Source organism: Palaemon carinicauda, chromosome 1 (assembly GCF_036898095.1).
Source record: "Palaemon carinicauda isolate YSFRI2023 chromosome 1, ASM3689809v2, whole genome shotgun sequence".
Lineage (NCBI taxonomy): Eukaryota > Metazoa > Arthropoda > Malacostraca > Decapoda > Palaemonidae > Palaemon > Palaemon carinicauda.
Genome location: NC_090725.1, coordinates 127,497,946 through 127,525,779, shown reverse-complemented (window position 1 = coordinate 127,525,779; position 27,834 = coordinate 127,497,946). Strand labels below are relative to the sequence as shown.

Here is a 27,834-nt window from a genome sequence, read left to right as displayed (position 1 = left end):
CGGATAGGGTCGGGCTCCCACTCCGTACCGCCTTTTGTTGTCAGAAACATTTTTAGTGATACGAGTCGTAAAATTCTTCGCATCTCCTTTCGTAAAATGACAATTTCGAAAGCCTATTCTTTTGTAGTTAGAGGTTTGACTGTACAGCTATCTCTCCAACCTGGACAGTGTGGTAGTCAGAAATATGAATATACTGTTATTATTATTATTATCATTATTATTATTATTATTATTATTATTATTATTATTATTATTACTTGCTAAGCTACAACCCTATTTGGAAAAACAGGATGCTACAAGCGTAGGGGACCCAACAAGGAAAATAGCCCAGTGAGGAAAGGAAACGAAAAATAAAATATTCCAAGAACAGTAACAACATTAAAATGAAAATTTTCTATATAAACTATAAAAACTTAACAAAACAAGAGGAAGAGAAACAAGATAGAATAGTGTCCCCGGGTGTACCCTCAAGCAAGAAAACTCTACCCCAAGACAGTGGAAGATCATGGTACAGAGGCAATGGCACTACCCAAGAATAGGGAACAGTGGATTGATTTTGGAGTGTCCTTTTCCTAGAAAAGCAGCATACCATAGCTGAAGAGTCTCTTCTACCCTTACCATGAGGAAATTAGCCACTGAACAATTACAGTGCAGTAGTTAACCCCTTTGATGGAGAAGAGCTGTTTGGTAATCTTATTGGAATCAAGGTTTCCTTAGGTTCAGAGATTTTGTCCCAACATGTCGTAGGAATTGGCAAGGGTCTTAACCTCAGATGAATGTATGAAACAAACTTTTCTAGTCATTTCATTTTTCAGAGAGGCTGCAATAAAAGTGTACTATTAAGAGATTTCAAAGCACTGAATTGGTCCAAAATATGAACAGAATGAGTCGAGAAAAAAACAGATTTCTCTAGATTCAACAAGTTCAAGGTTCTTTGGTAATTTGCGAAGTAACAATTGATCTATCATAATATTCTTTAGGGAGGAGACAAATTTATACCACAATTATCTAAATACAGCATTACTCTAATACCCAATTTTAGGTTTTTGAATACTAAAACCAAAACAAAGGCACTTAAACTGGTATACTTGTCCTTGAAACATAAACTGGAAAAACGCCTTGAAGTCCTGATAAATGATATAAACATACATATCTCCTAAATCTTTAAAAAAAAAAAAATCAATAAATTTTTTGGATGGCTATAAGGATGGTCAATGGAGCTTCCATTGAAAATTTGGTAATCTCGGATAATTGTTGAGCATAGCAACATCTAAAACTGGTCTCCATCCTCATGATTTCAGAACTAGGAATATAGGATTGTAAAAACCCTGATACGATGAAAACATTCCCTCTATTGTCTTACACAACAGCTTTTGTTTCCCTAAACAAAATGGCGACATATATAAGATGGGAAGCGTCCCCTCCCAAACAATATATAGGGCCAAAGGTTCCAGATCCAAGAGTATCCATTGGAACAGAAACCAAGCTGTGAAGAATAGGCCAGACTATTCGGTGTATGTGTAGGCAAAGGGAAAGTGAACCGTAAACAGAGAGAAGGATCCAAAGTAGTACTGTCTGGCCAGTCAAAGGACCCCATGACACTCTAGCGGTAGTATCTCAATGGGTGGGTGGAGCCCTGGCTAACCTACTAAAATCATCCTAACTCTTGTTACAAAAGTAATTATTTAGTGGTTTTGAGCTCTGAATAATAGTTTCAATGCTTTCAACTGAAGATTTTGAAGACACCAATATTACCGTAGTAACCGGTTGACGTTCACCTAGGCGCCTAATCTAGTTTGCCGTACAGAGATGCAATATTGTGGCAAATGAGGCCGGATTGGTTGTGATTTTTTATTTTTTATTTCAAGAAGCTCTTAATTCAAGAAAATAATAATGTGATTCTGGGTATGTATGACAATAAATAATATGTTTACTAAACATTAGTCCAATGACAGTTGGTAATAAGGATATAATGATATGGGTTTTTATATCCATGAAATTTTGGATTTATGAAATACAAAAGTTTTAGGGTATAAATAGGGATCCTATATACATTACGAGCTTTTTTGTCAGTGTCTCATATGATGAGATCTATGATGTTTGTTGTGTATAGACCAATTGCTTAATGTTCATAATTATAATTTTCTAAGAAAAAGAATGTTTCATATGGAATTTGAATTTTATGTTTCATTAGATTTTCATTCACAAAGGAAGTATAGTTTCCATCCAGATTGGTATCCATTTCGTTTACATAATATTTTTGGTTTTCTTAGAGTAGTTATATTTTCCTTTGTTACCATCTATGAAATCTTAAATTGTTATGTATTTTATAAAATAGAATTCTCTCACTCACTAGACATAGAAGGATTTCATCTATTGCTTTGAATTGTTAAAGTTCTTTTTCACATTCATGCAATTGTTTTTGCTGGAGTAGTGAAGTCACCATTAATCCATTTCAAAGTATGCACCATGAAAACTTATGTTGGTCTTCAGTATGGCATAAGATGTCTTTCATGCTAATGTTGGTACTTGTTTCACTGAACTTCTTACAACAGGGTTATTTTTTTATAATATTGCCGTTTGCACTAAATAGATAATAAATGTTTGTTATTTGTATGAGGATACTAATTTGGTCTCTTATTTGCAGATAAAGTTAGTGATGAAATACAAGAGCTTTTGACACTTAAAGCATCAGTGGCTGGAATATCAAAGATGGAATTCACCCCTGAATCGTGCTTGCTTATTCCAGAAAAAGGAGAGGTAAAGAAATAAATGTCACTGACAAATACTATAAGATCATTTTTTATGATGATTCAGTTAAACTAGGAAAATAAAGTCATTCATAACGAAAAGCTTATTAAGCAAAAAAGAAATAGATTTATTTTTTGCAGAAATAGGGCCTATAAAATTAATTACCTTTATGATATTTTTACTAATCAGTCTTTACTTCAATGGATTTTAAATAGGAGGGAGAAGAAAATACTTTACACGAACACTAATAAGGGCGGCCACACACACGCACACACACACACAAACACACACATATACATATATATATTATATATATGTATCTATATATATATATATATATATATATATATATATATATATATATATATATATATATATATATATATATATAGATACATATATATATGATAATTTTTTTTTTGCACATTTAGACGTGTTTTTCATATTCAAATAAGCCATATATTTTTGCTACATTAATATCTGGATTCTCTTAACGACCTCGGGATCAGAACCCCAGGCGAAATCACACAAAGACAAGAGTTGTGACCGGCCGGGAATCAAACCCTGGTCCGGCAGACGTGTAGTGACAGTGACTAAACCACTTGGCCACAAAGAAAGATAAAAGTCAATGACAATTCTGCTGTACTTATACCTGTCGAATTCAGGTGTTTTGTACTTAGACTTGAAATTAACCCATCTTCACCATCGTAGGTAATTGGTAGTTTGTTACTTGGCATTCGATTAATGATAAATTTTTGCACATTTAGACGTGTTTTTCATATTCAAATAAGCCATATATTTTTGCTATATTAATATCTGGATTCTCTTAACGACCTCGGGATCAGAACCCCAGGCGAAATCACACAAAGACAAGAGCTTGTGACCGGCCGGGAATTGAACCCTGGTCCGGCAAACTTGTAGAGACAGTGACTAAACCACTTGGCCACAAAGAAAGATAAAAGTCAATGACAATTCTGCTGTACTTATACCTGTTGAATTCAGGTGTTTTGTACTTAGACTTGAAATTAACCCATCTTCACCATCGTAGGTAATTGGTAGTTTGTTACTTGGCATTCGATTAATGATAAATTTTTGCACATTTAGACGTGTTTTTCATATTCAAATGAGCCATATATTTTTGCTACATTAATGTCTGGATTCTCTTAATGACCTCGGGATCAGAGCCCCAGGCGAAATCACACAAAGACAAGAGCTTGTGACCGGCCGGGAATTGAACCCTGGTCCGGCAAACTTGTAGAGACAGTGACTAAACCACTTGGCCACAAAGAAAGATAAAAGTCAATGACAATTCTGCTGTACTTATACCTGTTGAATTCAGGTGTTTTGTACTTAGACTTGAAATTAACCCATCTTCACCATCGTAGGTAATTGGTAGTTTGTTACTTGGCATTCGGTTAATGAAAATTTTTGCACATTTAGACGTGTTTTTCATATTCAAATGAGCCATATATTTTTGCTACATTAATGTCTGGATTCTCTTAATGACCTCGGGATCAGAGCCCCAGGCGAAATCACACAAAGACGAGAGCTTGTGACCGGCCGGGAATTGAACCCTGGTCCGGCAAACTTGTAGAGACAGTGACTAAACCACTTGGCCACGAAGAAAGATAAAAGTCAATGATAATTCTGCTGTACTTATACCTGTCGAATCCAGGTGTTTTGTACTTAGAATTAAAATTAACCCATCTTCACCATATATATATATATATATATATATATATATATATATATATATATATGTGTGTGTGTATATATATATATATATATATATATATATATATATATATATATATATATATATATATATATATATATATATATATATATATATGTGTGTGTGTGTGTGTGTGTATTTATATATATATATATATATATATATATATATATATATATATATATATATATATATATATATATATATATACAACAACAACAACAATAGACAAATGCAGCCATTTCTAGTCCACTTCAGGACAAAGGTCTCAGACTCGTCAATTTTTGTCTGGGGTTTGGCTAGTTTTCATCATCACAATGGCTAGTGCGGATTGGTGATGGTGGCAAAGTGTCGTCTTATCACTCACAGCAAATCAACTCAATATATGTGGCTCTCGAGGGTTATTATTCAGTGCTGACAGGCCTCTTGCCACTTTTTTTTTTTTTTACCTGAATCTTTGTCTGGGCTGGTTGAATGATGGAATTAAGTTTCAATATAAAGGGTCTGGTGGTGGAAGTCTAAAATACAGAAATATTTGGACGCTCTAAAAGTCATTAAAAAGTAATAATTAATGATAGATGATAATTGACAGATGGCTGTGAGCCAAGAAGGAAGGTAGGAGGTAGAGGTAGCCCAGGATACAGAATAGGAATTCAGTGAGTGTACCATAAATATGAAGGATTGTGGTTGCATGTGGCAGTCAGAGATATATAGAGAACATTCATACCCAATGTTTTTCCAGGCAAGAGAATTCTGCCAGCTGGGAGGGTAGGTATTTGTGACAGGTGTGGGAAAGTGTGTGTTCTCCAAATCCTGACAGGGAAGGTTTGTGCAAGAAGGATGATGATGAGGATGATGATAGTTTTTGTTAATGGATGGTGATCAAAGAGTATGGTAGGCAATACAAAAAAGATTAGAAGCTCTGGTATGGAAAGTATCCTGCCCTGGAGAAACACTTTCTGTTTGTCCTAAGTACGTATATTCATTAACAATCTCTAGAGGTTCGTCCTTCTCCCATATTTGTTGTCTCTGCCTTTTTGTTGAACTTTATCTTTGTTTTACTCCTATTTATTTTCAGTCCTACATTTCTGCTTTCTATATTCAAATCTTCTATCATGTTTTGCAATTCATCCTAAGATTTATTAATTAGTAGTAGTTCATCTGTAAATATTAAGTTCTTAATGTATTTCCCATTAATATATATTCTTGCATTTTCCCAACCTCAATTCTTAAAAAACTTGTAGGCATGCTGGGATTAATTTAGGGGAGATGGGGTCTCATTGTCTAACTCCTTTTTCAATCAGAATTTTCTCACGATCTTGATGTAGTTTTATGTTTGCTGTACTTCCTGTATAGATATCTATAAGTGTTCTAACATAAGATTCATCTATTCCTTATCTTTGAAAGGCTTTCATTACTGCTGAAGTTTTGACAGAATCCAAAGCTTTCTCATTGTATATAAATGCCATACACTGTTGTTTGTTATATATATATATATATATATATATATATATATATATATATATATATATATATATATATGTGTATATATATTTATATATACACACACACATATATATATATATATATATATATATATATATATATATATATATATGTATATATATATATATATATATATATATATATATATATATATATATATATATATATATATATATATCTTGAATATCCATGCAAGTAATTTCCTTTGCTATTTTAGTTAATTACTATTGTCATCTAATCTGCATGATTTATATCTTTTCACCCACTGCTTACAATAATTTTCAGAATATCAATTCATTCAGCATTACTGAAACCAAAGACGGGATTAGCGCTGTGTTTACTGACTTAACCCCAGGGAATTACAAACTCAGTGTTACCTTCGCACCAAATGAAAACAAAGATAGCAAGAAGAAAATTAAAATGGTAAATATTTTTGTTTTTTCTTAATCATCACTTCAGTGTATATTAAAGTAGTTTTTCTACTAAATTTAATATTTCAAGCTTCCATTACTAGAACTTGGTTAACCTTTAAATGAAATACCTTATGCTAAACACATATGAGTAGATGTGGGCATATATGAAAGAGAAAAAATCTATATTTACTGCTTTAGAAATAGTAAATTCATCCACCTAAAACAATGAAATGTTTCTCAAAACTAAATATGCCTTGTACAAGATTCTAATATAAAACCCATTTAAGCGTTCATACAAAATTTAAAAAATAATAACATCCATATATTAAGGAATATCACGTATCAACATTTTAACTGATAAAAATTAAAATTTAAAGTTGAATTATGGGAATTAACGTGATAAGCAGTACTGTAGTTGATATGTTTCTTGTCTTTCCAGTTAATGGAAATAAAATATACTATTGAATGAGACGAATTTATGATTATTGTCCTTTTTTTTCTAAAGGTTCCAGTTACCCTTACGACAAATGAAACTGTGACAGTTGTTGACACGAGTGGAATGCAAATAGCACTACCCACTGGCCTGAGTGAGGTTAACAATAGCCAAGAAACAAATGTAAGTTTTGGAGATATTGAATAAAATTACGGAAATTTATTTGAATAGTATAACCAATGTATTACTTTTTAAAGAAATATATTTGTATAGGAATAACAATTTGAAATATTGTACTAAAGAAAGAGATGAAATACAACATAACTAAATGAGTGTTCAGAACAATTAGCCAATAACTGATGAGTTATTATTATTCAATACAGCTTTTGAAGGAAATAAAAGGTATCATTATTTTAAAGAAAAAAGCATTAATTGAAAATCCCCTACTAATATTGTGAATTTCCAGGTGAAGTTGATGGTACAAGAAGGAATAATAACTGACGAAATTATCTGCATTCTTTTCACTGAAAAAGGTAAAGAGACTGTCTCTCATCATGAATTAGTTATATCTCTCTCTCTCTCTCTCTCTCTCTCTCTCTCTCTCTCTCTCTCTCTCTCTCTCTCTCTCTCTCTCTCTCTGAAATATACAACCTTTCCAGCCAGTTATTGTAAATTGCCATGGATCTCTCTTACACATAACAACATTTCACTGTTATGAACTGTAGTTCCCAAATATAACTCTTCTAATTAACCTACTATCTTTGATGAAGGAAATGGTAAGAAAGGGCCTCTAGGAATACCACAAGAACTTGCCGCTGAAATTACTGCTGAGAAGGAAGTGACATGTACCATACCTACTAATGTGCCACCTGGACCCGTTAAACTTGGATTAACACAAACAAATGCTGCCTTTGAGATGATTAAGTTGTAAGTTAATTGATTATTCTTGGATTTGGTGAGTTAATTACCACAAGTTTGTGCACAGAACACGCTGTCCTTGAACCCTAACAGAGTCACAGTATTTGAAAGTCTATCTAGAAAATATCAATAGATTTTCATCCATAGATTGCTCAATCTTCCTGTAATAATGAAAGTTATTTTGTTTTTTAAGTTCCTGTTTCGAAAGCAAAGGTAGAATTTGTACACGGTCACCCAGTGAAGATATTTTTATTTCAAGAGAATAAGTTTTAATTACATTGTGTAAAATTTGAACAGTATGCCAATTTTCTGTTTGAAAATTATGTGAGTGATAAAAACACCCTTACGCTGTAGATTTGCGAACACAGATTACAATAATTTATGTTCAATTTACAGTTCTCATGTTATCCTAATGAAAGGAATGGAATGTAGAGCTAGGTAATGCAGTAAGAAAGTAAACCTTTTGTGTCAAAAAATTAACTGTCTTTAGTTAGGGGCATGGCCTTTCTCCAAAAGAAAAAGTTTTATAGTTGTTTTGGCATTTTGTTCATAAAGGTTTTATACAAATGATAAAATACTAAATCTCATATGGGATTATATAGATATTTATGCTGCATAAAGGATGAATAACCCATTTACTTTGAGGTCGTAAATTTTCCCAAGATTTTAGCCTATTGTATATTGAGGATCTACACTATTCCGTTGGAATGCAGGTTTGCTGATTCTGATTTGCCGATGTTTATTCCCAGGTATTGATTGGTGTTAGTAACGTCTAAAAATATTAAGGGTCTAAAGGATCCTACCTTAATCAGCTTGCAGATTTTATGGTGGCTATTATGGCCAAAATAATAAATTTCAATACAGTGAGATTAACATATTCTAATACAATTTCTGTTCTTAATATAGTCATATATATTGTATATCTGTATGTATTTACTCGTATAAGTAGATACCTTTTTGGGTATAATTATCTTTCAACTTTTTGACATTAATCAATAGAAAAAGGATGTTTTTTTTTCTATTATTAACACGATTTAGTAACCAGTACAAACTATGAAATAATATTCTCAATCTTTGCTAACTTTACATACAGATATTTTCACGGGGAAAACATATTTTGTATTACAAGGACAAAAAGGATTTTGTTCAAGACCTTTTCATATTATAAAATGGGAAATATGCTAAAGTACTTTGTTCCTTTTGTTCGTCTCTACGGGTAATGTTCTAAAAATAAAAAATACAACGAATTCAGTAGTTTTGTAACTGCTTGATACTTTAACCTACATTACATTAGCCGAAATTAATTCACTTAATTTTATACCAACAGGAAAGGACTTGACCTGAATACAGTATCATTCAATTTGAAATCAAACCCTCCAGAAATTGTGTCAGCAGATCTCGATGCCACTGGGAAAATTTTGATGGTTACTTTTGACCAAAATATAGAGACAGACGCTGACTGCCAAGACATATTCAAGTGGCCCTGGAAAGATGGTAAAAGTAAGTGATACTAAATAAAACATTGTTTTAACTGTGTTGTCATCCACAAACTTGAATGAAATCTTATTAGATGATATAGTAGTTTGATAGATAGAAATGAGGAAAGTAATTGCCCAAATTCAAACTAGTCATTTTCACACTATCCTATTCAGTAGTTCATAGCTTAGAAAGTTGGATCTTTTGTAGGCCTATATTTTTATTGAATGACGACTATTTATCATTTATGAAATGTCATTTCGTATTTGATTAAACTTCCTAGAAATCAATTGCTATTCATTATAAAATGAAGAGATTTGTCCAGAATAAGAAATAAAAGAAACTTTTTTGCCATGATGTATGTAAAACCATTTGTCACTGCTAGGAAAAATCACTGGTCAATTGAGTGAGCGTGTAAACTGCCTTTTCTCCCGTCCGCGCCATTTTTATTTCCCATTCTTGTTGAAGCCACAACGAAGTTAAATTTTCTCCAAATTAGAACAGTCATTGGTGATTATTGCTCAATTCCTATTTAGGAATAATAAAGCTCTCTTTTCCTAAATTGCAAAGCCTGTATTTTGTGCAGAATGCAAAGTGAATAATCTCTTTCGACAAAGTGGATCCTCATATAAAATCCATTCCTTGTAGAGGATTCACATGTGCCTTACCTGCAAGATGTGCTAAGTGTACCTCATCAGAGGATCTTAAGCGCGATTCCTTATGTGCCCTACGCAAAACAAACCTTCATCATTTAAAAGGGTACACCCTGGCTATTGAGGTTCCTTATATCCTCCTGAAACTAGAGCAAAAGATTAGGGTAGCTAAACAAAGGAAAAGAGAATGAAGTATAAGTGAATCAATTTCCCTTCCACTTCTGTCCCCCTGTCTTTCCCATGTTGGTAGAGCTGCTACCTCGAGCCCAGAAAAATACCGAACATTGTTGCACAAGGAAGAACTGTTTCCTTTCAGCTCGGGGCTTCCCCCCCCCCTCCTGAAAAGAATTTTTAAAATATGTCCTATCTATGAGGTATTCTGTGGCTATGTATAGATAATATGAGTGTCAGGAAGACGTGGTCCGTATGTGATGCTGACTGGAATATCACTTTTCAAATTGTCAGTTATTAGTGAAGTGACAATTTTATATAAGTAGACAATGATATATATATATATATATATATATATATATATATATATATGCAACTATATATATATATATATATATATATATATATATATATATATATATATATATAATATATATATATATATATATAAGTATTTATATACAGATATATATATATACATATATAAATTTATATATTTATATATATATATATATATATATATATATATATATATATATATATATATATATTTGTATAATATGAAATACAGGATTTATTTGTGGGTATTATAGAGTGGGTTACTACGGAGAAGGTGAATTTCCTTCCATGAGGATAATAGGAGTTCTCTGTCTTGAACGAGAGTTCACTATCACTTAATCTACACTTTTTAGACATCTAGTGATTTTATTTATACTCTTACGTTTAATTTCCCAAGGAACCTATTTAGAGATGTCTATTTTCGTATTTTCTTTAGTATGGCATGAAAATAAGACATGGCATTGTCGGTACATGACATGATGGTGGTGTATGGTTGTGTGACTGATTACTGCGCATCGGGTGCTAGTCTCATCTGTACTTCACAAAAATTGCTCATAATGAGCGAAATTTTTGGCTCACAGAACAAGGCATTGCTCTAACCGATTTTGAATTTGTATTTACATACTCCTATTCACTTGTATGCAAAGTTTCTCGTAATCCGAGGTAATACAGTATTTTAATTCTATATTCATATTTTTGCACATCCTCATATCTCTGGAAAATTTCATGTCGAGCATTCGTATGCAGGCGACTTGCTGTACAGATTTGACTTGTCAGAGGCACAGTCATACTAGGCAGCTAAAAAACTACCGTATATATGATAGTCCTCAGATGAAATAGCAATATAAAAAAATCTGTTGATTTCATAGAATGTACTTTAAAGATTATTGACTTCTAGCTTGTCTCAATTCTTGCTGGAATTGAGTTGGTTTTTCTGTCCTTTATCATTAGAAAGACATTTATACATAATAAATTTTCACTTTTAAGCATTGCTGCACATTTATTCCTCAAGTTTTTCAATAAAAAATTTAAGCATGACATTCCAATATTCCAATTTCATATGCTTAACAGAAATTTGTATGTTAAAGATTTTTTTTTTTTCTGAATCATAATTCTAATTTGATACTAATGATGGTATTCTTTAGTCATCAAAATTAATATATTCCCTTCCCTTTTGATATTATCAGGAATTATTGCTTCAAATGGATAATACAAATTTTAGTTAATTACCTCTTTATTTCCATTCAATAGCCTCGCCACCACCAAAATGCTACATAAGAGCGTCAACAATCAATTTTAATCTGGAAGGGCAGGTGAATGTTGTCAATGGCACTGTATTGGAGCTTTCAGATGATAGTAATATAAGAAGGAAAGATGGAAATCCAAAATCTGCACTCCAAGCCCAAGGAAAAGTAACAGTAATGCAGAAAGAGAGTTTGGTGAGTAATGAATAATCTTTTACAATGAAAACTAAATAAGGATTCATGGTAATGAATCAAAGAATCGTGTATATAATGCCCTTCAACAATTTGAGGAAATATTTCAGCAGTTTCCATATTAATTACAAAAGGATAGTAAATTGGCAGATGCGAATAGAGGTGTATTATGTAAACGGATCTTATCAAAAATTCATATACTATTCCTCCAACAAAAGAACAGGATTGGACCATGACAAAAGAAAAAAAATTCTTCCCTACCTACCATGTTATTTATCCCTGTGAGGATGGGACAAGTTGTTAGGATACTGGTTGTCCTTTCGCAACTTACTGGGTATAATGAATTTAATTCCTTTAAAATTTCATGGTTTGGCTAAACTTATTTTTCCCTATTGTCTTTTACATTAATTTTATGGGGACTAGGAGCTGTTTGGTCCCTAAGAACTTAACCATGAAGGTTAGAAGGGATGCTAATAGGACATGGTATACCAAATAAACATTGTCTTCCCAACCTTAGAGACAGTGTATCAACGTGGAAGACATAGACTCAGTGGGGATAAGGGAGACTCAGTGGTTTATCTGTAAAATCAGTGGAGTGATCAAGAATTATTCGTGTGGTTGATGGCCATGTACAATGGTCTCACTTAGCTATAACAGCAGGTGATAGGGAAGGTAAAAGCAGTTTGTTTGGACAATACTAGTGTCCTAGCATACTTTCTTAAGCAAGAGACTATGACTGTGGAGAGAGTAATTCTGTGAATACCGTAACAAATCAAATGAAAATGGAAAATCAAGTCCTTCCAAATGAATGGTCTTCTTTCTGTAGTATGTCCAGAACAATGGAAGTATTAAGGGATGCTAAATTTGGAAATGTTTGTAACAAAGTTCAACAATCAGGTAGATGTATTTTGCTCCGGAAGCTGAAGGCATGGGTAGTGGATACAATTTGATAAGATTAAGAAAGTGTATGTCTAGATGCCTTCCCTCTCATAGTGGTGATTCAAATTATCAACTTGAGGGAGTCACCGAATGCAAGGACAACTCTTGTAGCCTCTCCTGGTCCCAAAGACCTAGGTTTCCTGATCTGTGGTCTTTATTGACAACATGGCATCAGTTCAGAATATATTGCTTCTCAGACAAGATCTATCCAAACAGCCAATAATTCACGTACTGCCTCCAAAGGCCCATTTGCCTTAGGCATTTTTCGAGCTGTGATGTGTGTGTATCAGCATTTTAGTTTTTGAAGGTATATTTTATGGAAACAGACTTAATTTTTAAACTAAATGTATATTTAGCTTTTATGATAATTGTTTCCTACCTCGTCTCCCCTTTAGTTATGGTGATATGTTGAAGTTAAATGTCATAAATTCATTAATCTGAATTACGCTCTTTGAATTCCTAAACCTATTACTCAGGACATGACAGGTGGATGATTGTATAACAATCCACGTAATGGTAAATGACAGCGAGATAAAATATCTAACTTCATCTCAAGGTTTTAGTTATGCTTATTGCTGAGTGTTCATTCTCGATGTCTACTGACAGTTGGATGTATCTTTGTCACCTCCTTTTGTTTCAGAATGTTTGATGATAGAGGAAAATCTTTGCAGTTTGCTTAGAACCTGACCAAAATAAGGATACCCTTCAATTATTTTTATTTATTTATTTATTTTTTTTTTTTTAATAAAGTCATAGAATGTTGGGATCTATTTTCACACTACAGTTAGTTCCCTATATATGAACCTTCATCTCATGAACTTTCGAAGATAGAAACATGTGCGCAATAAATTAAAGACTATTTATTAGAGTGTAAAGTATAATGAAAATCTATAGCTCATTTTTTAAAAGCTCTATAAAAACATCTCTTGGAATTATTAATACTATTATAGGCTAGCTTACTAGCTGTAGCAAAATCAGCTCAGTGGAAACGATGAAAGGATAGGGGTCACCATTGTGAGTTGGATGCCTTGGCTTATCATGCTTGACTGAGAAAACCTTCCAAATTATGAACCCACCCTTAGAATGCAGTACATGAATTTAGGGTAAGAGCCCCTGAGATGAACTTTATTTTTAAATAAAGTTAATAGTAAGATTAATTACTTGAATATTTACCCAAAAACATAGATGTCTCTCTTAACTTTCCACTTCTTGGTTTTTATCAACTGTTAATTATTGAATTGTCTACATTGGAGGGGATTGAGGACGGTCAAGCCGTGTTCTAATGACTTGTTCCCTGTTTTCAAAGACAACTATACTACTTAAGATCAGAAAAAGGGTCTTTCAATTTGTTATGTTTATATCTCTCCTCTTCTTTGAAGGAATAGCACTTGAATTGTTGGTATTGGTATTATTAATTTTAAATTTTATTGTCTTTTCCTAAAAGGATTTAGCATTTGGGAAATTTAGAAAATACAAGGAAATGCTCAGATTATTTATAACAGTCTTTACTACTGTACAGTATTTTGAAATCTTGATCATCAAATAAATATTTTGTGTTTTGGAAAATAATGTGTACTTTACCGTAGTAAATTATTCATTAAATGAGTGTGATACCATCGACTACTAAAGTGAAAGACTGTAAATTGGAAGGCTATTCTTCAGAGACTATATAACAATCTATTAAAGGATGAAATGCAATTTTAAACAGATTTACTTTTTCAGAAATACCAGGTTTTTAAAGTCTGTGGTATAGACTATAATTTTATTTGATATGTACATGCAACTTACATTATTGTCAGTCTTCCCAGATATTGTGTTCTTAACACCGTCAATAAAGTACAAACTCAGCGTAATTCATATTGCATCTTCGAATGAATTTCTTTGAGTAATGAATTTTTTTTTCACTCTCTCTTGCCGTCTAATCTACCTTAAAATGTGTACATTATGCTTTAATGTATTTAGAATTCATATTTTTTTTTATTTATTTAATATTTTGATGAATCTTAGAATTCCCGACCCACTGGTTGTAGAATCCACCCAGTGAAAGATGGATGTTGGTTTGTGGCTCATGATTTTAAGAGGAAATGGTATAGGGTAGGATTTTTTCTTTTAATTTAAAAATCTTACTCATTGTGACCTAGAGGCAAGTATCAAGCTAATAGATTTTGTTATCATGATTCTGTAATTTCAATTTTTTTTTTCCTTGCAGGATGAAATAAAATTCAAGCTAAGTGGTGACAGACAAGCATGCAATGGTTCTGATGTGAAAGTTTCTGTGTCCAATATACTAGGAGCCAGTATTGATGAAATTCAGGTGTGTATTTTTATTATCGTTCATTAGTGATAAATTCCTTTTCAATATGTAAGATTAGTATGTAAGGTTAATGACTTTAATGGTATTATAGAATTTATAAACATGGAAATACGATCAAGTAAGCATCTTCATGTAGTGATAGGCTGTGTTGGTGATAAATAGATTTTCAGTAACATTTTTAGGATCATTCAAATGCTCAGGAATATATCATTTAAAAGAAAGTGGCATGTTTCTCTTTGAAGAAATTTTTATTATTCTATTGTTTATTCCAGATTACTTGGAATACTACTTGGTCTCCTGGAACCACTGCATGGGGGCAGAGTGAAACACTGAAAACATGGGATAGCGTTAGGGAAATCAAGAATAAATCATTCATTACAAAGACCGAAACGGGGGAAACTATTTCCTTTCCTGGCAGTTTAGTAAGTTCTTGAATTGTTTGTCAAATATTTTGAGTAGAATTCATGAAAAAAAAAAAAGACTTCAATTTTGGAGTATGAATTCTAGATATAGTCTACTTCTTGTATAGTGACGACATTCTGGACAAGGCTAAATTTGCATTGTGCATTTAACATTTACGTTCAGTATTCACATACTCTGCACAACGGCTTGTTCAATGGAGTTAACTTGACAAATAGGATGTACATATAATTTAAAACTTAAAAGGTAAGGTTAAGGTTAAACTACTTGACCTTACACTTTTATTCTGGAAACTCTCTTTATAAGTGGAACAATCCTGTTGAATCAAAAGTCCTCAAGTTTTTTTTTTTTTTTTTTTTTTTAAACATGTCATATTCAATGTTGAATTCCCATTGGACTTTTGCTCTTTAATTGTGAACACTACCTTTGTATCTCCTTATGAATTTCAACACTACTTTGCATATGTAAACACTTTCAGTATACACATATTAGGGTTACAGCGATTTTAACCTAGCAGATGGATGTACGGTCACATATATGGATCAATCAAAAGTTAACAAAGATGATATACTCTGGTCCTGGAGATTATAAAAGGGAAGAGGAAGAATGTTTTTTTTTTTTTTTTTTTTTTTTTTATCAACCTAATCTGATAAGCTATTTCAATAACAATACACCAGGAACATAATATCAACCAATTATTATAAGGTTCTTTAGGTATTTCACATGTATATTTCAGTATGACTTTTGCCATAACCACACGTATTCATATGGATTTGTATTAGCTTGAAAATTTAAAAGTAAAATGAAGGAAAATTTTGAGTCAGATTAAAGACATTAATCACCTTTAGGAGGTCGCAAAGGTTATTATATTTACATATTTCTGTTCTAAGAGTTGACTCTGTATCTTGTCCCAAATTGTATGAAAGCTTAATAATTTCATAATATTTTCATTTCTAATATCTTTTAGTCGTTCTGATATCATCAACAGAGATTTTAGTTTGATGCATATCAATCATCCATTTATCATTTGTATTTCCAGATATCTCTAGAATCATGACAGTTGTAATTATGTGTAAACTTTTATTTTGTATAAGGACTTCACTCCCTTTTATGTAATGTATTCAGTTTCATGCTTGCATACAAATTTTAATTTATCTTACCAAAACCTTAAAAGAGACAAATTACTATATTATGCCGGAAAATTATTTTTCATAATACAATGTAAATAGTTACTTTATATTTGAATTGATTTTATTATATGTTGCAATTTTTTTGTCTAGGTAATACCAGGCAAAGACTATATGGTGATTGCTGAACTGGAAGCTCCAGGATTAACTAGTGAACCCCAAGCTGTATACATTTCTGCTGTGCCTCCAGGACAGGCTCTTCGTGTGACAATTGAAGGTCCTACAAATCTCATGGCTGATCGCAGTAATGTGTTCAAAGCAACTCCTTCCATGTGCTCTGATGATTCATCTTTTGAAGATCTTAATTTACAGGTAGATTTATTTAACTTTGTTCATAGATGAAACTCAAAAGAACAGAAAGTGATGTCTAATTAGAAAAAAAAAAAATTAATAGGTCATGCAATCTCCCTGTTTTAGCATTCTATCAAAGATTTTTAAGTCTTTCCCAACCGATTTAGAACCCTCCATACTGAAGCAGAGAAACAATATGATAGAAAACAGAGGACTATAGCAAATAAAGTAATCAAATACGATGCAAAAAATAGATTTCGATGAAGAAATTTCTTATTTACGTTATTAATTAACCTGATGTTTTCATTAACATTAACCCATAATCTCTGCTTAATTGACATGAACTATATTCCCATTGTCTTTTCCCTCAATATAATGCCCTTCGTTAATAAAGGAATAGAATATTCTATCAGAAAGTAGTAAGAAGCCACAGATACTCCTTGTCCCTTTAGTTTTAAAGTCAACATTACACCTATCCTGCTGATAGTGTACTATGAGTCAGATGGGGAGGAGGGTGGCATGTATATGAACATTGAGTATAGAAATAAGAAATTATATTATTAGAATTCTGTTCATTTCTATGAACCTCCTCTGATGTTCATATTGCTGGCTCCTACTCTCTGTTGGAAGTGGGATGCCATTGAAGGAAATAGATAAGATAATTTATGTAAATGTAATGTACCATGGTTAAGTTTTACTAACCTAGTCTCGATTATTTCCAACAAACCATCTTAGAATACAGTTTGAAGTACGGAACTTCATATATTTTACCAAGGATACTTAGAATACCGGAATGTAGATTATTTAAAATAATACATTTTTATCTAAATGGTACTTTTGATTGATTCTAAATTAGTTATTGGATAAAACCCCATATATTTGTAGATAAGAGAGTTATAGATTAACTGGACTCAAAATCAATTAGACAACGGCCCCTGCCGCCACTATGGGGCCTAGAGTCCAGGAATCTTTATAAGTAAACCAGGATGCTTTGAGATAATGTTTAGCGAAAACTGACTTGCTATACCATTTAGCTGCTGCTAAAACTCTCTCCAAATAGATATTTCTACAATAATTAAGGGAAGTAGCTGCACTTCTAATATCATGTACATCATTTTCAATCATGTTATTAGATTTAGATAAAATTCTTTGTGATGTTCTGTGACCAAACTTTTAACTAGGAATGACATTACTCTTTTGGTCAAAGGTGATTAGGGACCTTAATCCCACACACCAAACTAGGGACACTACCTCTAATACCTGCAGTTTTGTCCAAATAATACATAACTGGCCAAAGAAACCTGTTTTCGGCGTTAATGTTTTCATCCAGTTCCAGAGTAGGGATGAGAAGAAAATGAGATAAACTCTCAGCCTTAAAATGTTTTTTTTGATCTGAAGGAAAGTAAAAGAGATTAAAATATTTTGTGTTCCCCAAAGTTTGCTTTGAGAGGCAGCACTTGGGGTTCACTTATGCATTTAGCTGAAACTAATCACAACAGAAAAAAGTGTTTTAGCCGTGATATTTTCAAGAATTTTTTTTTCCAACATACCAGATTTTGGATCTTTTAAATGCTGTAAGATGGCATGAAAATTCCTGAAAATTTACCTTACTACTAGAGGCCTTTCAGTACTAAACAATCTAAATACATACGCCATAATAGCTGAAACGGATAGACCTAATCACAGATCCTTGAGGAAAGAATTAAGCATGGATGTATATCCATTAATGGATGAAATAGAAAGTTTCTTAAAAAAAAAAAAGAACAGCAAAAATTTTACAAAATTATCAGAGCTAGTCTTATTCATTAACAGATTCTTTGCTTTGCACTAATCAAAATAAATACTCCATTGGTTTTGATGTAGCCTATTGATAGACTGTCTTTTACAACCTATAATAAAGTCTTGAGGGACTTGAAAACCCTCTGTTTCGGAGGCTACAGTGGCTAGTTTCCAAACAATCAAGTGTACTACAAACTGGTTTCGATGGATCAGCTTTGAGATTTGTTGTTTGAACAGATTGGCTGTGTATGGCAATATTCTTGGACACACCGACAATAACCCTAGATCTTTGAACTTTTCCATCTGCTGCCAGAAAGGAACTATTAATAAGATCCGCGAAGTAGCAACGCCCTATCTATTCTATTAATTACTTATATTTTAAACCTTTATAATCCTCCCCCCTACTAATGTTAAACCAGCCTTTATCTGTATCCTCATCTCTCCCACTCTTATATCGTATTAAACAGAAATCAGTTTCGTATTTACGAAAATTTTATTTGTGCACAGTATATACAGTAAAAAGTATAGAACCAGTTATAGTAAACAATTAAAAGTTATTTAATCTTAAAACAGTTTTAATCTTACATCTCTCTCTCTCTCTCTCTCTCTCTCTCTCTCTCTCTCTCTCTCTCTCTCTCTCTCTCTCTCTCTTTTTCCGAGTATGAGGTTCTAATCACGTAGCTTGAATGATGACTATGATATTCCTCTCATCTTTCTTACTGTTGCGAGCTGTCGACAAGATGTTGTAATGGCACCCGACTGCCGTAAAACTTCTGCCTCCTTTTAAAATGGTGAGAAGTTTTATCTTCTAAACTATGGTCAGCATCATCCTTTGCCACTTAGGCTCACTACCAGAGGGCATAAAAGGAGAAGGGTGTTTTGGCGGCATCGTAAAGATAGAAATAAAAATAAGACGCTACTTCACTAAATGCAGGAACATAACTTACTGTAATGTCATGTAAACACAACTGTTGTGGATTCGGGAGGAGCTACAAGGCGACATACTGTGAAGTGATCTTGTGCTCCATGGCCAATTAGCTCTCAGGATACATATCTCTATTCTCTCGTTGGTTAACTCCCGCCTGTCAACCACAAACGTGCTATGAAAGTGAGTACAGACAAAGTGGTATGTCGTAACATGCTGTCTCTATCGGAATTTACACTTTTCGTATCTCACAGGTTTACACAATTTAGCAGAAAATATGCAAGATTAAAAACATATGTATATCTAAAAACCCGCAATGCACTGAGGCTACAAAACATGAACCGCAATGTGGAGAGAGAATACTGTAATCAGATTTGAAAGTCTTGTAACAGGACGTCTACCTTCCAAGTTAAGGGATCCAGCAGAGGTGAATAGAAAAACATCTATCTTTTTGTACAGTAATATTGCAAGTATTCGGGCAACCCCACCACTTCCAAATCTCTTGACATAGCAACAGATGCAGAGGCCAACGTTTAGGAAAATTTGACTTTCTCTTTAGTTGTTAGGCTAATACATTGAATTTTCATAGAATAAGCTAAGGGAGCAGAGAGAATCCTCTCAGACTCATCAACGATGAACAATGCTTCTGATATCTAATGTTTCTGCTATCGAATACAGGAAGGAAGATCTATCTTCTCAGCTCTTGACATAGTAGTGTTATTGAATTGTCCAAAGGCATTGCTACTGTCTTCCTTACCACTAGAGTTTCGAATATTGCTAGTAACTCTAGGCAGTTGATGTGTAGTTTTATCTCCTGGGGAGTCCATTTTGCTGAGAGATATAAGTACTCCCCACTCTTCCCGTAAAACATCTGTGAGCAGGTCGGTCTTTGATTTTCCAATCCAAAGAGACTCCTTGAGATAATTGTCTGCATACCATATCCTTCTCTAGAAGCTACACAAATTCTTGTTGGAGCATCTGAGCTTTAGCTATATTGGTAAGAATGCTTGGACTCAGAACTGATTTCTTTAAGAAGGAAAGGTTGAAAGTTACATTAATTCGATAGCCTTCTTGAGGTACAGCTAGTACCCACAGGTCCGGCTGAAGAGTTTTCCAAACGGGAAAGAAATGGGAAAGTCTTCCTCGTACTGGAATTCCTAGGGAGGAACCATCATACTGTTCTCCGATAAGAATTTGGATTATGGTTGGCAATCCTTCTAGAATATGTGCTATAAGGGATTTCTGTTGTAATATCCCTCGAACAAAAAGGCTTCCTTGTTGACCATTCTGAAGTTGGAGCATTTAACCCAAAAGTGGAAGCTTAAGTATTTTTAGAAACCAACATCAAGATATCAGCTTGATTTCTGCTCTTAACTTGAGCCACTACTTTATCAATTTTAACCCCGTCTAACACAGCTCCCAAAAATAGATTTATAGTGTAATAGAGGTACATACTGTATCGGTTCTATTCTCTTAATCACAAAATACATAAAGGCTGTTAATGTCTCAGAGGCTCAATCTGACACCGTTTTATTTAAGCAGGCCAGATAATATAAAGTTGAATCCAAATCCTGATGACTTGCATATTTAGCTTCTACAAGACTAGAAATAACCTATATTATAAAATTTGCAATGAAAATGAGTTCAAGACCACTTCCTACTTTATTACCCACAAACATTTCTTTAGACAACCTACTTGCAAAACCTGAATTCACAGATTTTTCTTTATGAGGAACAATGATAGGATCAAGACTGGCAATCAAATCGTAATCCAAAACAAGGTCAAGCAACTCATGAGTCTTATATAAGTCTGTGTTAGAGTGAGCTTAAGTACTAAATGGGGACCTCAGTTTTTCTGAACCTGAGGCAACCATTTTTGCACACCATCCTTTTTATGAAGCATCAGTGAAAAGAATGAGTTCTTTGATTGTCACTTCCACTGAACTTCTTTGTAATAACTAAAAAGGATTGTCCCACCAACTCAGCAGTTGAAGTTGACTCTTCACCTCTGATATAGAAATTGTCTATATTAAATATTCTGTTCCAATTCCAATTAAGATAATTTTGGAAAACTCTCATCTTTAGGCATTCCATTAGAATGATCTTTTCTATTGAACCCATGCCCCCAACAATTTTATTTTCATCTGAACCAAACAATGACTTCATCCTATCAAACTTTTTAACGAAAGAAGATTGGAGTGAATTCTCTTTTCCGACGGAAAATCCTGAAAAGGAACTGTAGCTATTCTCATTCTCAAATACAAACTTTTCCAAAGTGACGAGAATTCCTAATCTTTCCAGTATGTAACCTCGCTTGCTGATCCCGAATCCGTTTTAATGAAGCATTAAAAACAGCGAGTTATCCAGGTATAAAAGAACCTTGATTCCCAGAAATCTTATCTATTTGTAGATAGGGGCCCTCCTCCTGACGAAGACTTGTGAAGCAATCCTGAGTCTGAAATGCAAGCACTTGAATTGTCAAGCCTTCAAACATTTCTTGAACTGAAGTAGTTTCTTTAGGGATAGGTGTGCATTCCACATAGCCCCAGACATCCATGCTTCCTTTCTAGTCCGTCTTTTTAAAAATATGAAACTTAAGCCATCAAAAATCTGCATTGAGAGAACCTGTTAAGTGGAATTTTAACATGGATTTAGACTCAGATAGGTTACACAAGATTACTGTCCTTTGCTTTACAATGACCAGCCCTCCCAACCCCTTCAGTGCACTGGTCTTATGATAGTGTTTTAAGATTTGGTAAAATTAGGCAATCATACTTTTTCTCTAAAGTTTTTCCAAAGGCTATTTTTCATGGAATTAGCTTTGAGAGCAAGAATCAATGAGTTTTCACCATTATATGGAGAACAAGAGTTTATCGCCGAAAATTAAAAGCCTCTTCAGAGGGAGTATTATCTGTATATCACAGCTTTACCATTGTATTATAATGACCTTCCTTATCAAAAGCTGATTCTCTCTCCATCGTTAAAAGCCATGATGTAAGAAAAATTGCTTCTTTATCGGCAATATTTTACTAATATGCAATTCCAGGACAACCAGAGCTTTATGAGTTGGGCTAGGCTTAGGGTGTTGATAGGATATTACCTAAAACAAATACAAGTGGCCCAACAAGCGTATAAAGGCAAATCAACAGGGTCCCTTAGCATAGGCACTGAGACAGGTATCGAACTCCTTCCCCAAGGATCTACTGGAATGATGCAAGTTCTTACTTGTTAGTTTTCCCACCTATTAATTGGATATTTGCATGGTTATAGATGAAGTGTCATTTAGGGTACACAATTCTTCTCAAATGTTAACCTGGTATTAGTTCTTGCAGACCAGACACCACCCTAATCCCCCAAAAAGGAGTTTAGACAAAGGAAAAACTTCTTTTTGGAGGGGTGATATGGGGTCTTCAAGACTCGTGAAGGATGGCTTGATGAAAACTAAGGGTCAATACAGTATTGTGTCCAGCATTAGTATTGGACATTGGTGATGATGTGTTATCGGTTGCCACACTATCAGCTTTGCTTAGATGGTTCGGAGGAGCCTTAACCCTTGGGTCTCACTTAATGCTGGCTAGATTATAATTTAGCTAATACCGTATAACTTAGAATATATGAATGAACTAAACAACACATCTGAAATAAGATCTATACCACAGACTAACCTAAGAAGAGAGAAGTTAAAATAGTAGGTGGTCTAGTATTGTTTGAGGTTTGTTAAGGATTGTGTTTTACTAAAATTTTAGCTTATAGCTATAGGTTTAGAAAAAAATCCTCTGTTTTATTTTTTGCATTTAGTATGATTTTTGTTTTTACAGGTGCATGTTTATACCTATATTTGTAAAAAAAAAAAAAGACCCTCTTGAAATGGCCTTAGCGTACATTAGGGATTGCTTGAATGTATAATATCTGAAGGGTAAAGTTCACATGTCTGCAAGCTATAATCATGTATACATACAATCTACAACCTTACCTTAATTTTGTATGGGTAAATGTGGGAAAGAAATGTGCTAACTGCTTGTTTTATATATGGTGATGGCATTGCTGATGGTTTGAAGATTAAAGTATGAGAAAGAAATGAGCTATTTCATGATCGTTTTTTTTTAAATGTTAATATACTCAATGCTGGCTACTCGTTCTAAATATGGTGAAGCATTGCTCATGAGTTGAAGACTAAAGTAACTAAGCTGCAAAAGACAAACTCGCAATGTGTTAGTGCTGTCTGTTGCCAACGCGGCCTACTAAAGAGGGCGAATGCTCATGAAAATTTAACTGAGGTTTGATCTTCCTTTCATTATCAATTGATTATTAACGACGAAAACAAAAGATGGTGAGAGGTGGGGGGGGGGGGGGTGCAAACTAATTGTGGTATTGATCGTCAGATGAATTTCAGCACTGGAGGAGCTGTGACAGATTTAATAGATCCTGAACCCATGGGCCCCGCTTATACACGATGAGTTCATGATGTGCAGGTTGAAACAGTGGGCCTGGGACAGAGAAAACATTATTTTAGACTGGATTCCCTGTGTAGCCTTCAACAGGATAGTCCTTTAGGACCTCACAGCTCTCTAATCCCATACACGCGCACACACACACACACATATATATATATACATATATATATATATATATATATATATATATATATATGTATATATATATATATATATATATATATATATATATATATATATATATATATATATATATAGGTAGTAGGTTGGCCAGGGCACCATCCACCTTTTGAGATACTTCCGCTAGAGAGGTATTGGGTCCTTTGACTGGCCTGACGGTGCTACATTGGGTCCTTCTCTCAGGTTATGGTTAATTTTCCCTTTGCCTACACATACACCGAATAGTCTGCCCTATTCTTTACATATTCTCCTCTGTCTTCATAAACCTGATAACATTGAGATTACCAAACAGTTCTTCTGTCAAGGGGTTAACTACTGCACTGTGATGGTACAGCGGCTATTTTCCTCTTGGTAAGGGAAGAAGAAACTCACTAGTATTGGTAAGCAACTCTTCCAGGAGAAGGACACTCCAAAATCAAAACACTGTTCTCTAGCCTTGAGTAGTTCCATAATCTTTGTACCATAGCCTTCCACTGTCTTAGGCCAGAGTTCTCTTGCTTGAGGGTACACCTGGGCACACTACTCTATCTTATTTTTCTTCCTCACGTTTTGTTGAAGTTTTTATAGTTTATATATGAAATTTTTATTTTAATGTTGTTACTCCTCTTAAAATATTTTATTTTTCCTTGTTTCCTTTCCTCACTGGGCTAATTTCCCTGTTGAAGCCCTTGGGCTTATAGCATCATGCTTTTCCAACTAGTGTTATAGTGTAACAGTTAATAATAATAATAATAATAATAATAATATTAATAATAAAACAATGTTTGTGATCCGTCAAAAAATTACTTCTAAATATCTAAATGGATATGCACACATACGCACCTACTTCACCAGGGAATGATTACTCCCACTCCCCCTACCTGAGGGATGGAGATTTCTGACGTGACCTGATATATATATATATATATATATATATATATATATATATATATATGTGTGTGTGTGTGTGTGTGTGTGTGTGTATGTGTGTCTGTGTGTGTGTGTGATCAGACACTTTCTCTATTTTATAAAGGGTATATAGCCTACACACACACACACACACACACATACACACATATATATATATATATATATATATATATATATATATATATATATATGCATATGAAAATACACATACACTATGTATATGATTATGTATAAACCAATCCAATAGTTATCTCTAATTTGGATATTTTTGTTTCACCAGTATCTGTGGAACATTGAACCAGAAGGAGGTGAATGGAAGGACAGAGAAGGGAGCGTGGTCACGATTCCGAAGAATATCTTACGAGGAGGCGTTACCTACACAATCTCCGTAAAAGTGTCAGATATGGGAAACCCTCCTGTCAGAGGAGAGGTAAATACATTCACTTGTACTCTTTTTAGGCTTTGCCATTGATCTCAATGAATTCCTATATTTCATACAATATTATATTGAACTGCATAAAAAACTTTACATGTGTAGTCCTATGTATATATACATGTATGTATAGCCTTTATACTGTTTACATGCATACTTGAAAATAAACCAGAGGGAAATCATTTATACATTTCCAAGAACCCAAGGAAATAATAGAATTAGTTGAATAAATCTTTGTAGAACAATCCTTTGCTGCCTCTCATAACTTTTCTCAATGAATCTGTTTAAAGAAAATTTTTTTTGAGAATTTAGTATCAATTAGGCTTGGGTTGATTTTCTAAAGATAAATTTTGTAAAGAATTTTCACAAAATACCACAATTTCATGAAAAAGCAGATTACTATTCAACTCAGGAGTAAATGTTACTTATTAGAATGAATTTTGGTCTAATTTCCTTTATTGGATAATTTTACTAATTTTCAATACTTAATGATTGGGTGTTTAGAAATTAGTGATATACATATGATATGAATCTCATGAAATTTATGATATAAGTCAAATGAATATGGGGTTTAGTAGACTTCCAGTGCTACAATAAAATAACATTCTTATTTTATACAAACTATTTTCTTGCTATAGTCAGTAATATGACTCGTTTATTTTCACAGAAATTATATATATCATTAAGTTAATTAGACATGATAAAACTACAATTTTGAAGCACCTTAAGTATGATTATAAGAAAGGTAACAATTTTGCTGAATTATGAATTTAATATAGGGTAAACTGGAGCAGACTACTGCAACTCTTGGAGTTGAAGCAGTCACATCAACAGATAACATAAAAGTTGGATCTACAACACCTATAATACTTGACGCCTCCACATCTCGTGACAAGGACAACCAGCATGGGCTGCTTAATTTTAGGCAAGTTTTCCTTTTAATATCTGTGCTTAGGAAGTAATTTCAAGTGAGATACTTTGAAGTTCGTGTCAAAACTTGGAGCAACAAAACTGACTTTATTATTTATATTTTTAATAATATAATTTGTTATTTCAGTATTTGCTTATGGTCCACTGTCCCGCTTTAGTATTTCATGGTTGGGTATGCAATCCAACGCTCACTACCCTACACAAAATAAACACCAGTTATGATAGTTTATACTATTGCTTTGCTAATTTTCTGTATTTGAATTTTTGTATTTTACTTTTTATACCTAAGCTATCAAAGGGTATTGGAGGTTAAGTTTTTGTTGGTGGTCTCTTGTCCCAAAGTATCTAGACCAACATTGTGTATATGAAGCCAAGTACAGTGCTGTATAAAGATAGATGTTTGCAGTTTCTATTTCATTATCCCTGTTTTTAACACCCATTTTCTTTTAATTCATAGATGGTCTTGCTTAACGGAAGAGAATAAAGGATGCTTTGTAGTCGACAAGAGTGGTAAAATGCAACGCTTAGAAAATGCCATTGAACAAAGTAAATTGACTAAGCCTAATCTATATCTAGAGCCCCAAACATTGCCACCTAGCAGGTAAGAAATAGTGATTTTGTTCCTATAGGCTATGAAATGTGGTTTAACTATATTTTCATTTCAAACTAAAAGAGGATTAAAACATATCTATTGATATGTTAATTTCTCATCAGTTCAATACAAGGTCACAATTTTGCCTATATTCTGCTTCCTCTGGAATATTGAGGGTCCAGTTTAGTAGTGGATGGGTCAGATATATATCATGCCGAATTGAATTATTTCAACATATTTTGATCATAGAGAAAACGGCGTTATCCTCACCAGAGTTAAAATACCACTGATATTTTTTTATGACCAATGGAATATCGTGCAACCATGTAGGAAGCTATTTGTCTATGAAACAAAAGCTATCCCAGTATGACCAGATGTTGTATAAAAATAATGACGGGATAAGCATTGATAATATGGGGGTATGGATATTGAAATTTTGACTGTGATTATTTATGACCTTTTTATTTCTTCAGGTATATCTTCACAGTTGAGGTTACAAAGAATAATGCATCTGATTCTAAATCGATTAATGTCGAAATAGCATCAGGTAAATTACCTGAGATAGTTACTAAAAGTTCAAGCTTAGTCATCGACGCTCAAGAAAGGGTATGTAAGAAATTATAAGGAAGCATGTGATACAATGGGTTCAA

The 27,834-nt window shown here is 33.3% G+C and overlaps 1 protein-coding gene across 1 annotated transcript in view; it reads left to right on the top strand.

Moving 5' to 3' along the window:
• LOC137658397 (uncharacterized) overlaps window positions 1-27,834 on the top strand; it is a 176,745-nt gene that overhangs the window by 80,649 nt on the left and 68,262 nt on the right. The window contains exons 18-31 of the mRNA XM_068393122.1: window positions 2,648-2,760; window positions 6,278-6,415; window positions 6,911-7,021; window positions 7,305-7,371; window positions 7,609-7,765; window positions 9,084-9,256; window positions 11,647-11,834; window positions 14,980-15,084; window positions 15,357-15,506; window positions 16,785-17,003; window positions 25,510-25,659; window positions 26,442-26,587; window positions 27,050-27,193; window positions 27,658-27,790. Of these exons, the coding sequence (XP_068249223.1) occupies window positions 2,648-2,760; window positions 6,278-6,415; window positions 6,911-7,021; window positions 7,305-7,371; window positions 7,609-7,765; window positions 9,084-9,256; window positions 11,647-11,834; window positions 14,980-15,084; window positions 15,357-15,506; window positions 16,785-17,003; window positions 25,510-25,659; window positions 26,442-26,587; window positions 27,050-27,193; window positions 27,658-27,790 (1,994 nt within the window). The remainder of the gene's footprint in view (window positions 1-2,647; window positions 2,761-6,277; window positions 6,416-6,910; window positions 7,022-7,304; window positions 7,372-7,608; window positions 7,766-9,083; window positions 9,257-11,646; window positions 11,835-14,979; window positions 15,085-15,356; window positions 15,507-16,784; window positions 17,004-25,509; window positions 25,660-26,441; window positions 26,588-27,049; window positions 27,194-27,657; window positions 27,791-27,834) is intronic.